This window comes from Podarcis tiliguerta, assembly GCF_965153285.1.
Source record: "Podarcis tiliguerta genome assembly, chromosome: 8".
In the NCBI taxonomy this organism is placed as follows: domain Eukaryota; kingdom Metazoa; phylum Chordata; class Lepidosauria; order Squamata; family Lacertidae; genus Podarcis; species Podarcis tiliguerta.
The window spans coordinates 79,504,621-79,518,049 of NC_139541.1; the positions used below are offsets into that span (position 1 = coordinate 79,504,621).

The window sequence follows — 13,429 nt, forward strand, 5'->3', positions numbered from 1 at the left end:
GAAATTAGCCGGGTGCAAGTCACATTTTGCCTGGTTGCAGTCAGCTGGTTTTCTTTCTGATCTGGTATCCAGATGGTTTTCTTTCTGATCTGGTATCCAGTTTCTCCCCTTTTGTGTTTCTCAGTAATATCCCCCCCCCAATAAAATAAAATAAAATCCATCTTATCACAGGATGCTTCTGTCAAGTGCTTTGCTGGAACTGCGATATCTCACCCTGGCATCTTTGCAGCATTCAGTCAATATAACGGCACAGTTCTCTGCATAATTTTTTGGCTTCTCTAAGTTTAGCGTCTAGTGCTGCACCCATGGGTGGCCACCCATGTCTTCCAAGCACGAAACAGAATGGCGCATGTTCTGCAGATCAGTACGCAGAGTTCTGAGAAGTTCGATCTTGGTCTGATAACCCGTTTGCCTGTGGTTGATATGCCACAGTTCTGCTTTCATGACAGCCATGAAGGATTGAAAAATTGTGTTTCGGATGTGAGGCCTTGGCCCACTAATGCTCTTCTCATGTGGGGTGGGGTCTGCCAATGTGGCGCACCCGACAGAACGTCCTGTGAAAGGTCTTAGTAAATTCTCCCCCCTGAAATCCACAGCAGGCGAGAGTCCATCACACTTTCCTCTCAGTTCCTGAGGTTCAACCTCTCCTTCTCAGGAACATCTCTCCCTGATGCCTTTCTGGAGGCCAGGATTTGACATGCCCACCCGCCCATCTGAGCTGAGGAGAGATTTCAGAGCGCTTCTCTATGCGCAAACATGGCAGTGGCTCACGCAGGCGCGTTTCCCTCACTGTTTGATACGGGCGTGGGGCGCACCCACATCCTTTTGCGGCCCTCTTTTCTGCGTTTTTAGATGGGGCGGCCATTTTGTGACATGCAGCGGCCCCCTCCCCAAATGGCAGCCATTTTGCACTTTCTCAAAATTCCAAATGCTCCCACCGGCCCCCCAAAATGGGGAGGGCTGCTCCTCCCTTGCGGTAAATTTTGAAGGGCACGGGAGTGGAAAAGTCCACTAAAAGCGAAGAGATCTAGCGCAGAAGGAAATTGGGGGCGGGACGAGAGAAAAGGAGACGCTTAAAAGCTTGAAAGAAAGAAAAATAAAAAATAAAAGCTTGAAAGAAACGGCCACAGCCATCTGACATAATGGCTTAACCAACATAGTTGACTTGGGAATTCAATAAATTTGGCTGCCCCAGGAGCCAGTCACTGTTTCCCAGCCTGGCCTACCTCGCACGGTCGTTGTGGGCCGGCTGATAATTTAATCTATGCTAATATTGTTCAGTTATGGGTTAGGTTCCTTCAATTTATGAAGTAATGATGCACTTTTATGCTCCTCAAATCTCGAGTGATGGCTGCCCAGTTCTCCTCAGAGCTCTGAACCACCATTGCATCTGGCGTCCCAAAAGACAGCTAAATAGCCCTGGGCGCCAGGTTTAACAGCCCAGCTCTTTATGGAGGCTATAGGAGGCTATTTAACCTTGTTATTTCTGTCTCTGTTCCTGATCTGGATTGTTTCCTGCTTCTGTTTGCTTTCCACCGCTCCTGATTTGATTATAGGGTGCTGATTTGATTGCTCTTCCTCTGCTGATGGGTTGGTGCTTTGGCTCCTTGTAGTGAGCCGCACCTGTTGAATACCAGCCTGTCGGGAGGCTATTGAAAAACGATGGGGAAATAACAATGCTGGCGATGTGGATTGCTGCACCTTGATTTTGTTTTCCTTGAGTGGGGTGGAACCTGTGCTGAAATAGAATTTGGGGTGCAGGGAGATGGAACAAAATTCGCCATAATTCTGCATGTGCATAACTGCATCCGACGTCACTTGTTCCAAATAGCAGAAGACATCTGAAGACAGCCCTGTTTAGGGAAGCTTTTAATGTTTAATAGATTATTGTATTTTAATATTCTGTTGGAAGCTGCCCAGAGTGGCTGGGGAAACCCAGGCAGATGGGCGGGGTATAAATAAATTATTATTATTATTATTATTATTATTATTATTATTATTATTATTATTGCAGGACGAGTTGGGAAAGTGAGGGGCTGGTCTGCTGCACGTGTGTAGCTCCCTATGGGCTGGGGGGCTTCTCCTTGATCTGACATGCCACTCCCTGCCCCCCCCTTCTGTGCTGCAAGAGCATAAAGTAGGGCTGCCCCCCTAAGTGCTGACGGGGTCTCCGCTCTCCAAAGTGGGTCAGTATTCTGCTGCCACTCGCTCCCGGGATTGGAGTCTTAATCTTGTTTGTGCTGCCCAGTTAATCCCCTGGCAGTTCCAAGCCCTGAATTGATGGTGTGGGGAGAAAAGTGGCGACCAGAGAGGATTAGGGTGTGGGGAAAATTCAGGAGCCTAGTCAGCAAAGGTGAAGACTGTGATATCCGATCTATCCAGGAGTTACGGCAACGGAACAGGTTATTCTCGGCCAAGGCTCGGATGACCCAGAGAGGCAGGGAGAATGGAGGTACACAGGCTCTGAAATGAATAGTAGGTTCATGCCTTGGGGCATGGGCTTTCTGGGTAGCCCTAGGTAGACACTGGCTACAAAATGTGGGGATAATAAGCACACTGACACAAAATAATAATAATAAATTTTATTTATAACCTGGCCAAGACCGGGCTCAGGGCGGCTAACACCAGGTATAAAAACAATTCATTAAAATACAACTTAAAAACAAGATTAAAATGCCACATTAAAGTGCAGCCTCATTTCAGTAGAAACTCGAACTTTTGGGGGATGAAAACGTCAAGTCTCCACCAGGGCCAACTATCCAGACTGGTCCTACGTGGGCCAGAAAAAAGCCAGGGAAGTCCCCAAATAGGAGTTCCATCAGAGAAAGAGAAAGGAAAGAGGGGGAGGGGATCAAGTTGATTCCAAGCCAAAGGCCAGGTGGAACAACTCTGTCTTACAGGCCCTGTGGAAAAAATCAGATCCTGCAGGGCCCTGGTCTCACGAGACAGAGCGTTCCACCAGGCCGGAGCCAGTGTTGTTCAATTATGGGTTAAGTTCCTACAATTTATGAAGTAATGATGCACTTTTATGCTTCTCAGATCTCGAGTGATGGCTGCCCAGCTCTCCTCATGCCCTGTAGCAAAAAGCCCTGGCTCTGGTTGAGGCTATTCTGACTTCCTTAGGGCCCGGGACCTCCAGGGTGTTGCTATTTATGGACCTTAAGGTCCTCTGCGGCGCATACCGGGAGAAGCGATCCCATAGGACACAGGGGAAACTGTGATCCTATATCTTTGCTGCCTTATGGGAAATCTTTGGGAGAAGAAAAGGCTTGCACAAATCTGGAGGGGGGTCCCTACGGCAGTTGGATGGTGCCTTGCATTCCTCCTTCAGGCAACTCCTGCAGCCAGGCTGGGGCCAGACGTCTTGTTCTGCTTTCCTTTGGCCACATCAGTGGGGCCGAGAGGGGAGTCTTGTTGTCTGGGCAGCCCAGGACCTCCAGATACCCTGCCCAGGCTTGCATCCCAGAGAGGTCACTTCCATGCTGCTAAAGCAGTAGTTTGACTTCACCCTCAGAGGCGTACTCCATTGTGTCTCAAGACCGATGGATGCTACCTGGAAGGACCTGGTTAACAAGCAATGAAAACAGCATACTGGAATAAAAGGAGCCGCTCTGGTTTGACCCAGTGGAGCCCGGACATTCCTATGAGAGGCAGTGGTTAATGTTGGGCTAGGACCTGGGAGGCCAGGGTTCGATTCCCCACTCAGGCATGAAGCTCACTGGGTGACCTTGGGCCAGTCAGTGTCTCTCAGCCTAACCTACCTCACAGGTTGTTGTAGGGATTCATTGAGGAGAAGGGAGAACCACATACATTGTCTTGAACTCTTTGGAAGAAAAGGTGTCATTATATAGCTAATGAAGTAAAATAAATGCATTTTGGGAAGCGTTATGGAGGTAGCGTCCTGGAGAGCTCTGTGGGAGGATCTAGGAGTCTTGGTTGACCACAAACTTGACATGAGCCAACAGTGTGACGCGGCAGCTAAAAAAGCCAATGCAATTCTGGGCTGCATCAATAGGAGTATAGCATCTAGATCAAGGGAAGTAATAGTGCCACTGTATTCTGCTCTGGTCAGAGCTCACCTGGAGTACTGTGTCCAGTTCTGGGCACCACAGTTCAAGAAGGACACTGACAAACTGGAACGTGTCCAGAGGAGGGCAACCAAAATGGTCAAAGGCCTGGAAACGATGCCTTATGAGGAACGGCTAAGGGAGCTGGGCATGTTTAGCCTGGAGAAGAGGAGGTTAAGGGGTGATATGATAGCCATGTTCAAATATATAAAAGGATGTCACATAGAGGAGGGAGAAAGGTTGTTTTCTGCTGCTCCAGAGAAGCGGACACGGAGCAATGGATCCAAACTACAAGGAAGAAGATTCCACCTAAACATTAGGAAGAACTTCCTGACAGTAAGAGCTGTTCGACAGTGGAATTTGCTGCCAAGGAGTGTGGTGGAGTCTCCTTTAAGCAGAGGCTTGACAACCATATGTCAGGAGTGCTCTGATGGTGTTTCCTACTTGGCAGGGGGTTGGACTCGATGGCCCTTGTGGTCTCTTCCAACTCTATGATTCTATGGAGGCTGGTGTTTTTGTCACCATCATCGAGCTCGCAAGTGCTCACCTTCCAGGGAGGAGTTGGAATTTGCTTGCAGGTAAATCAGCCTTGCAAACGAGTCTCCAAAAACCGCAAGCCCAAACGCATGCGTGCGTAGACACACACACAATGTTTATAAGCTTTGCCGCCGATACGCAACAGCTAGTCAACGCTTCTGTGTGTATGTGTGTATTTTCAGCTTCTGCTGATTTTTGGTTCTTTGGTCTCGATACAGTTTTCGGGAGCGCCCTGTTGCCCTTTAAGTTGGGAGAAGTTATTTTTGGAGGTCTGCAACTAGTGCATGGGGGGACCAATTTGTGGGACTCTCCTCCAGATCAGCCTTTCTCAGCCTGTGGGTCCCCAGATATTGTTGAACTACAACTCCCATCACCCCTAGCTAGCAAGGCCAGAGCTCAGGGATGATGGGAGTTGTAGTCCAACAACATCTGGGGACCCACTGGTTGAGAACCGCTGCTCCAGATGCTTCCATCAGCCACAGTCAACATGGCCAGTTGTTAGGGAGAATGATGAGTCTCGCAACATCTGGAGTACCGCAGAAGGGCCACCCTTGAACCCCTAGCTGCCTTTGGGGTGTATGCAGGACACTGAAAATAGAAACTGCTGAAGGCGAAGGTTGGACTTTGGCTACAAGGATTTGGGGAATGTGAAGAGGGTGGATTGAGAGTTCCCTGTTGATTGAGACAGGCTATTTCCCTCTGGAACCCTGTTTTTCATGTTTTTTTCTCTTTTTCCACGCAGGAACATCTTCCCTTCCAACTTGGTGTCAGCCGCATTCCGATCGGTGAGTTGCTTAACTCCTCCCAACCTCCCCCGCCCCCACAATCCCCCCCCCCCATTGAACCCAAGGCAGGCAGTGCTGGATTTTGCACCAAACGCTACATCGCACGAAGCAAAGCATTTGGGTACTTGTGATCCCAGAAGGGGCTTTCACAATTGATTGATTGGCTTTTTCTAACAAAGCTTGACCATTTGCATTGCGAGCCCTTAAGAGGGGCCTGCTGGATGGGGTCAGTGCCCATCTTGGCCCACATCCTGTTCTCAGTGGCCAACCAGATGCCTGGAAACAGGATTCAAGCACCAGAGCGCTCTTCCGTCTGGTGGTTTCCTGCGACTGGTATTCAGACGCTGTGGAGGAAGAGCCTAGCCATGGCTAGTAGCCCTCCATGAATTTGCCAAATCTTCTTCTAAAGTCATCCCACTTAGCGGCCCTTACTGACTCCTGTGGACTGTGATGACCACCAACCTAGATAGTTTAATTCATCTAATCCTCTTCTAAAGCCATATAGAGAGCCCTTTCAGGAGTTGTGATTCTCCAGAAAAGGGAGTGGGAGGCTAAGAAAACCGGGGAGAAGGCACTTCTTTCCAGAGTGGAGGAAGCTAGAACAGGCAACTGCTTTGGTTGCAAAATAGCCTGCTCAGTTGCCAGGATACGCAATCACTTTGGGACACAAAGCGTACCTTTGCTTTGGGAACCTGAAATAATTTCCATGGGGAGAAGTGCAATGTGCTGGCCAGATCTCAAAGGAACCCTTCCCAGCGTTCAGCATAATATGGCATTACTACAGAGCTATAAAACTCCTTAACCAAACCTTTCCCAACCTGCGGACAGACCTAGCCAACGCGGTTGGTTGATGAAGGCGGCCCAATACTGCTTTCTTTTGCAAGGAGCCATCCAGAAAATGTGGGGTCAGTGCTTGGAAGAGGCACCTGGCTGGCTGTGGGGAACAGTATCCTTGACTAGATGGACCTTCTCATTTCATCCTGCTGGACTCTTCTTGCATTCTTACGATTTCCCTGTAAACACCTTGTGACTGCTGCTAATACTACTAATAAATGACAATAGCAATAATTTTATTATTTATACCCCACCCATCGGACTGGGTTGCCCTAGCTGCTCTAGGCAGCTTCCAACAGATATAAAAACATTGTAAAACATCAAACATTAAAAACTTCCCTGTACAGCTTCAGATGTCTTCTAAAAGTTGTGTAGTTCTATATCTCCTTGACATCCGATATGAGGGTGATTCTCAGGGAGGGTGCCACTACCGAAAAGGCCCTCTGCCTGGTTCCCTGTAACTTCACTTCTCACTGTGAGGGAACCACCATAAGGCCCTCAGAGCTGGAACTCTGTGTCCAGGTTGAGCGATGGAGACGCTCCTTCAGGTCTACTGGGCCTTTGAGGCTGTTTAGGGCTTTAAAGATCAGCACCAACACTTTGAATTGTGCTCAGAAACTTACTGGGAACCAATGTAGATCCTTCAGGACTGGCATTGAATACTCCCAGCAGCTGCTCCCGGTCACTAGTCTGGCAGCCGCGTTCCAGATTAGTTGTAGTTTCTGGGTCACCTTCAAAGGTAGCCCCACATAGAGCGCAAGGCAGTAGTCTAAGCAGGAGCTAACCAGTGCATGGACCACTCTGGTGAGACAGTCTGCAGGCAGGAGGACATTGATTTTCAAATCTGGGTTTGCAATGAGTGCCTAATTCCTGAGACTGTAAATGCGTTTTGAGCAGGGAACATGAACAGGGAGAGAGAACATCAGGCGTGAGTCTGGAAAGACTCCAGTTCAGATCCCCTCCAGCCACAAATCTCACTGTGTGACCTTGGGCTAGTCGCACCTCCTGGCTTAGCCTTCCTCCCAATGATGCTTTTAACAACACCAGTAGAGCCCCACAGCTGCATCAGTCTAAAAGCCCATCTCTGGTCCAGCCCCCTGTTCTCAGCGGCCCTGGAGATGCCTCTAGGAAGCCTGCAAACAAGTTATGCATTTCGAGCTGCATTGGAGAATTGGTATGTCTGGCAGGAGGTCTCTGGGGTCTCTCCCAGACTTGTAAATCAATATGCCTCTGGCTCCTCTGCTTGCTGCTTTGAAGACAGTGACCGAGAAGTTATGAGTTTCCCTATCTGCAGTGAGCAGTTTCTTGCTACTTACTCTCACATGCTACTGTCCTAGCAATGTGCTAATTAAACGTCTTCCTTTCCACCAGAGGCTTAAAAAAAAGAAAGAGGCCTTTTGTGTGTGGTTACAAAACGATACCCCCCATTAATGTTCCCCTGCTTTTTATTGACTGTTCTTTGTGATGCATTAATCCTCTTTAGGACGCAGGCAGGGTATGGGCAATGAAGCCAGCTTGGCTTAATTTTTAATAGCCTTGTTAAAGGAACAAAGGTGAATTTCCAGGTCAGATCGCAGGGGACAGATCCAGGCAGCACAAGCGGAAGGACAGATTCTGCCTGCATCGCCCACCCATTCAGCTTAGAACTGTCGGCACATCCCTGTAAGGTCTGCTTCCCCACGGCTGAATGTCTAGTGGATGAGTAATCTGAATTCTTAACAGATAAATCGATCTTCCCACTTGTCAAAAAACTCCATACCGGTGTCTTTTTGAGATAATTAGCCAGTTCATCTCCTTTACCCAAGTGGCCTCGGTAGGGTTCAATCAGAAGCCCCCTTTAAGAAATCATTTTCAAACTTCCTAGTACAGTAACACCCCCAGAACCATTGTCTCCAAAGGGTGCCCTTAATATCTCGGCTCCACTGAGCAATTAATCAACACCACTGTTGATTGATTTACCGAGCAAAGCTTGCCACCATCATCTTAGATGCCACCATCATCTTGGGATTGCAGTGGGATATATTAACAGCATGCAGTTTTCCTGTTTGTGTTGGAAGCATCCACAGAACCCCATGCAAGTACGAAGTGAATTTATTCTCAGCCACAGCTGACATTCTCTTTCCCTCTTTGTGTTTCTCCCCAGTATGCAACCAGTTATAAACTGGTGATAGAGAAGAAGAATAGGACAGGAGTCAGCGAGAATATCACGTTTGGTGAAAACGTAACAGTTGGTGAAACCATCATAGAGACGAAGGTAAGAAGAATGGGATGCACTTGGAACATATATATTTGGATGTGTTGCCTCGGAAAAGAAACCTGAAGCATGTTGGGCTCATTTTCAAGCACCATCCTTGGCAAACAACAGCTCCCAGAATCCTTTGGGGGGAAACCATGACAGTTTAAAGTGGTATCATAGCACTTTAAAAAGTATGGTATGAATGGGGCCTTGCTGTTCCACCCCAGAGGACAGGATCACACTTCAAAACGACCTTGACAGATTAGAGAACTGGGCCAAAACAAACAAGATGAACTTTAACAGGGAGAAATGTAAAGTATTGCACTTGGGCAAAAAAAATGAGAGGCACAAATACAAGATGGGTGACACCTGGCTTGAGAGCAGTACATGTGAAAAGGATCTAGGAGTCTTGGTTGACCACAAACTTGACATGAGCCAACAGTGTGACGCGGCAGCTAAAAAAGCCAATGCAATTCTGGGCTGCATCAATAGGAGTATAGATCAAGGGAAGTAATAGTGCCACTGTATTCTGCTCTGGTCAGACCTCACCTGGAGTACTGTGTCCAGTTCTGGGCACCACAGTTCAAGAAGGACACTGACAGACTGGAACATGTCCAGAGGAGGGCAACCAAAATGGTCAAAGGCCTGGAAACGATGCCTTATGAGGAACGGCTAAGGGAGCTGGGCATGTTTAGCCTGGAGAAGAGGAGGTGAAGGGGTGATATGATAGCCATGTTCAAATATATAAAAGGATGTCACATGGAGGAGGGAGAAAGGTTGTTTTCTGCTGCTCCAGAGAAGCGGACACGGAGCAATGGATCCAAACTACAAGAAAGAAGATTCCACCTCAACATTAGGAAGAACTTCCTGACAGTAAGAGCTGTTTGACAGTGGAATTTGCTGCCAAGGAGTGTGGTGGAGTCTCCTTCTTTGGAGGTCTTTAAGCCGAGGCTTGACAACCATATGTCAGGAGTGCTCTGATGGTGTTTCCTGCTTGGCAGAGGGTTGGACTCGTTGGCCCTTGTGGTCTCTTCCAACTCTATGATTCTATGATTCTATTTACCCGTGGCTCACGAAAGTTAGCGATGAACACTGGCTTGCTTTCGTTTCCCCCGTGCCTTTAGCAGGTGACACCCCTGCTTGTCTGAACTGCGCAAGAATTTCCCACGCTGGCCGTTTTTTGGGCCTCCTGTTTGCTATTGGCCGTGGGACCAGCCACAAAGGCCTGTCCCCTCATTGCCACTGGGTCTCTCTGCTGCCACTGGGCCTCTTCTGGCTTAGTGACCATGTGCTACCGGGTTCTTTGAGGAGTTTGAAGCCGGGAGAAGTATGGATGTCCTTTAGCTCAGCTGTTTGAAAAAGGGGAGTCAGGGCTGCGTTGAGTAGGGGGGACAATTTGATTCTTTTAGCTGAGGATATGCCAAGGTTTGCATTAGGAATATATTGCGGTTTTACGATAGAATTGTTGAGGAGCGGACCTGCAAAAGCCAGAGTTAAGGGTAAGTGGTCACTTTCAATGTTATAGCCCACTTGGAACTCTGTGACAAACTTGTATGCAAATCTAGAAATTAGGATATAATCTATGACACTACCGCCAAACTTTGTGGAGGGGGTGTATTCCCCAGGGCAATCGCCCTCTATATTGCCGTTTCGTATCAGCAGGTCCCTCCGCTTTGCAGCCTGGGCTAAGCAAAGCCCTGGGTAATTGCTTCTAAGATCTTTAGAAAGGTGGGCAGTACCTGTATCTAAATGGATGTCAGAGTCCAGAAACTGGTTGTAGTGGGTGTATAAGCTGTCATCATTAGCACCCATGCGTGCGTTGAAATCTCCACCAATAATGAGCGGAGCAGCAGGATGGAGGGATTCAAGAGAGACTATATAGGACTCTAAACCTGCCCAAGTGGCCTTAATTGTAGATTTTTTCTGGCAAGGAGGTATGTAGACGTTGACCAGCAATAAAGAGGTTCCCCCTCTTCCGGGAGAAGTATTCCCTTTCTGAAAAGCACTTGCTGGGCCTTGTTTTCCTGTGGCCCAGGGAGTTGTCGTGGAAGGATACAGAAGAGGCACTCCCTGTGGGTGAGGTGGCAGCTGGTGCTGTTACGCCTCAATCGGTGGTGCCACAGATAGAGATAAGGGCAGCAGGAGCAGTTGTGGGGGGGTGACAGTTGCTGCTCTCCCCCAGTTGTTGCTGACTCGGTGTCAGGGACTTGGTTGAGGAGGAATGGTGGAGACCGGCCTCCCTCTCCTGCCGCACTTCCCAGAGAAGAGGGAGACAGTATAGATTTAGAACAGTGGTTTGCAGAAGGTCACAGATCAGAGGCTGCAGAGGGGAGAAGCTGGAAAATACTGGGAGAGGAGCAGGAGGAAGAGGCAGCAGGGGAAATTCAGCTAACAGACTCAGTGTCTTTGGAAAGCGCGCCAGACTGGTGGGCATTGAGAGTAGGAGAGCAGAAAGCTTAGAGGCAGAAAGCACAGATTAGCCGACGTAGGAATAGTGTATAATAGAGACACGGAGGGGGTGGGCTTTTACTCGGAGCAACACCACTGTCCAAGAGGCGACATCTCTACATCTCTCTCTGTGAATATTGAATAAAATACTTTGGTAAGAATGTTTTGTTTTCCCATTTCTGCAAACCTTCCCCCAACCGCTGACAAAGGGCAAATGATTCGCTTGCTGTAATCTCAAGGATATGGATGTTGTGTGCAGACGTCTGCCTTGAGGGCAGGGAAACCCTCGACCGCTTTTCAAATCCCTGGCTGTTTTTGTGACGGAAGCCTTTCCTCCCTCTTGCCGTCCCTTTAGATCCCCACAGGCACAGAGGTGGAAGGGATGAACATCCTGGGCCTGGTGGTCTTTGCCATCGTCTTTGGGATTGCTCTGCGGAAGCTTGGGCCGGAAGGCGAGAACCTGATCAAGTTCTTCAACTCCTTCAATGAAGCCACGATGGTGCTTGTCTCCTGGATCATGTGGTAAGGAGGCCACCCTATCCACGTTTCCCCAGGAGTCTCATAGGGGAGCAGCGCAGGTGGGGATAAAATGTTAACACAGAAGAGTTGGCTGCAAGGCCTCTGGGCTGGGTTTTGCGCATTCCTGTGAAGTTCCCTGCCAAACTGATGTAGCAAAAGCTGATTTCTGATACAGTGGTACCTCGGGTTAAGAACTTAATTCGTTCTGAGAGCCAGTGTGGTGTAGTGGTTAAGAGCGGTAGTCACGTAATCTGGGGAACCGGGTTCACGTCTCCGCTCCTCCACATGCAGCTGCTGGGTGACCTTGGGCTAGTCACACTTCTCTGAAGTCTCTCAGCCCCACTCACCTCACAGAGTGTTTGTTGTGGGGGAGGAAGGGAAAGGAGATTGTTAGCCGCTTTGAGACTCCTGAAGGGGAGTGAAAGACGGGATATCAAATCCAAACTCTTCTTCTTAAAAAAAAAGAACTTAATTCGTTCTGGAGGTCTGTTCTTAACCTGAAGCTGTTCTTAACCTTGATCGCCGCCACACAATTTCTGTTCTCATCCTGCAGCAAAGTTCTTAAACCGAGGTACTATTTCTGGGCTAGTGGAGTAACCCGAGGTACCACTGTACACATATGTGGTGCAGTCACATCTTACGCGGAAGTTTGTTTCTAAGGGTTCCACGTATACATGAAAATCGCATCTACCCAAAGCCTTGGAGCCACCCCATAGCTGGGGGGCGGGGGGAGAAGCCCCAGTATCCCCAGAGTCTGCACATCAAGCAGGCTTTGCCCTCCAGGCAAGACGGACTGTTAAAAAACTCTTTTTACACCGGGAAACCCCAAAGCAAACCTTGCACAAAAAGAACTTTCAAGCTCTCCGCCTCGCTTGAATTTAACTTGTGAAATTTCAAACAGTCTGCCCTCAATTGCATATGGTTGAATTCTCGTGAGTTAAACGCCTGTAAAATGCAATCGTACTGTACAGCCATACCTTGGAAGTCGAACTGAATCCATTCCGGAAGTCCATTCGACTTCCAAAACATTCGAAAACCAAATTTCGGCTTCTGATTGGCTGCAGGAAGCTCCTGCAGCCAATCAGAAGCTGTGGAAACCCCGCTGGATATTCAGCTTCTGAAAATAGTTCGCAAACTGGAACAGCCACTTCCAGGTTTGCGACATTCGGGAGCCGAAATGTTAGGGAGCTAAGCAGTTTGAAAACCAAGGTACGACTGTGTATATGTTATGCAGACTAAGGAAATTAGAAAGATTCATCAGTTATTCTGTATTTGCTAATGGCAGTGGATGGGGAGGCGTTGAAGTACTGCCTCATGACTCCTAGAACCTCTCCAGCTTCTGAAATCTTGCCAGGTGTTGCTCGTGGCCATAAAGGCCACTTGGCAAGTGTTGTAGCTGAGTGGAGAATTTCTTATTTTTCTCTTCTGTGCCTGCTGTTCTGCATCACATTCACCCGGTGCTATACCAGCTGCACTGGCTCCTGGTGGAGTACAGGATCAGGTTCAAGGTGCAGGTTTTAACCTTTAAAGCCCTATACAGCCTAGGACCCTCGTACCTACGGGACCGCCTCTCCTGGTATGCCCCACGGAGGACCTTACGGTCTTCAAACAAAAACATCTTGGAGGTCCCAGGCCACAGAGAGGTTAGGCTGGCCTCAACCAGAGCCAGGGCTTTTTCGGCCGTGGCCCCGATCTGCTGGAACGCTCTGTCACAAGAGACTAGGGCCCTGCGGGACTTGGCATCTTTCCACAGGGCCTGCAAGACGGAGCTGTTCCACCAGGCCTTTGCTCAAGGCACGGCCTGACCCCCTCTTTTGGTAATCCTCACAGAACTCTAGCCCAATGGTTGCCATTAATTTTATTTGAACTGATTTTATAATGAACTGATTTTAGAATGTTGTATTATTTTACTGTTTTTAGCCGCTCTGAGCCTGGCTTCGGCTGGGGAGGGCGGGATATAAATAAAATTTGTTGTTGTTGTTGTTATTAATAATATTTATTAT

General features: G+C 48.5%; 1 protein-coding gene across 1 annotated transcript in view; it reads left to right on the plus strand.

Annotated features, from left to right (window-relative positions):
- SLC1A5 (solute carrier family 1 member 5) overlaps positions 1–13,429 on the plus strand; it is a 39,068-nt gene that overhangs the window by 14,472 nt on the left and 11,167 nt on the right. Inside the window, exons 2-4 of the mRNA XM_083455438.1 lie at positions 5,347–5,389; positions 8,367–8,477; positions 11,263–11,429. Coding sequence (XP_083311564.1) covers positions 5,347–5,389; positions 8,367–8,477; positions 11,263–11,429 — 321 coding nt within the window. The remainder of the gene's footprint in view (positions 1–5,346; positions 5,390–8,366; positions 8,478–11,262; positions 11,430–13,429) is intronic.